This window comes from Pyxicephalus adspersus, chromosome 9 (assembly GCF_032062135.1).
Source record: "Pyxicephalus adspersus chromosome 9, UCB_Pads_2.0, whole genome shotgun sequence".
Lineage (NCBI taxonomy): Eukaryota > Metazoa > Chordata > Amphibia > Anura > Pyxicephalidae > Pyxicephalus > Pyxicephalus adspersus.
Window position 1 is genome coordinate 215061 of NC_092866.1, and position 873 is coordinate 215933.

Consider the following 873-nt stretch of genomic DNA (forward strand, 5'->3'; position numbering starts at 1 on the left):
CCCGGTGTCGCCCTGTGCCCCCCCTGCCCCTGTGTCGCGCTGTGCCCTCTCACCTCCTCCTGGTTGGCGCTCGGTGTAAATATTTTGTCCATCTCAAAGCTGAGAGATTTTCCTTTGTGGGTCACGTGTAGGATTCCATCATCATCTGGGTCAAAGGTCACCACATTCTGGGCACCCGTTCCATCGTCATCCGTGATTGGCCGAACACGAGCGAGGACACGAATGTTTCCTGTGATGAAATTGACATTTTGTGGGGGTTGGGGAGGAGCCAATATTACAGCTTTAGCTATTGACCTCTGAAATTTCCCGGCAAATGTCACACATAAAAAGTTCTGTGATATTTCAGATTTTCCTGACTGATTTTTTTTATTTTTTCTGACCATCTTAAAAAAATTAATTTAGAAAGTGGCCCTTTGTGGGGCCCCTCACTCACCCCTGAGGCGCACCAGCTGGTTGTGGCACTCCTTGCGCAGGTGAAGTTCTCGTCTGTATTTGGAGAGAAGTTCTCTGTTGGCATTCTGAACACTTTTCACTCCTTCTGCAAACTAAAAATCTGGTGTGATAAAAGGGCCACAAACCCGAGAGCCCCGACACCCACATAATCATGGCGCCTTACCTCATCCCGGGCCTCTCTCATGGCTTGGCTCAGCAGGTTGGGGAAGTCTCGCACTTGTCTCTTCAGACAGTTGTAGTCCTGTGTGAGAGTGCGAAGAGCCGGCTGCAGCACCAGGAGATTCCTGCGAACACCTGACGGAGACAGACGGGGAGATGGTGAGGGGACTGACATGGGTGGGGGCAGGGAGGTGCCATGGGCTGTATTCTACACCCCCAATATTCTGCTACTACTGATAGACCTAAGGGAAGGTCAGAAAA

At 50.9% G+C, this 873-nt stretch overlaps 1 protein-coding gene across 4 annotated transcripts in view; it reads right to left on the reverse strand.

The window, feature by feature from the left end:
* The window catches only part of KIFC3 (kinesin family member C3), a 22259-nt gene that overhangs the window by 5129 nt on the left and 16257 nt on the right, over positions 1 to 873 (reverse strand). For all 4 annotated transcript variants that reach the window (XM_072422767.1, XM_072422766.1, XM_072422768.1 and 1 more), the window contains 3 exons: positions 617 to 747; positions 434 to 545; positions 54 to 229 (listed from right to left, as the gene is read on the reverse strand). In XM_072422767.1, the coding sequence (XP_072278868.1) occupies positions 54 to 229; positions 434 to 545; positions 617 to 747 (419 nt within the window). The remainder of the gene's footprint in view (positions 1 to 53; positions 230 to 433; positions 546 to 616; positions 748 to 873) is intronic.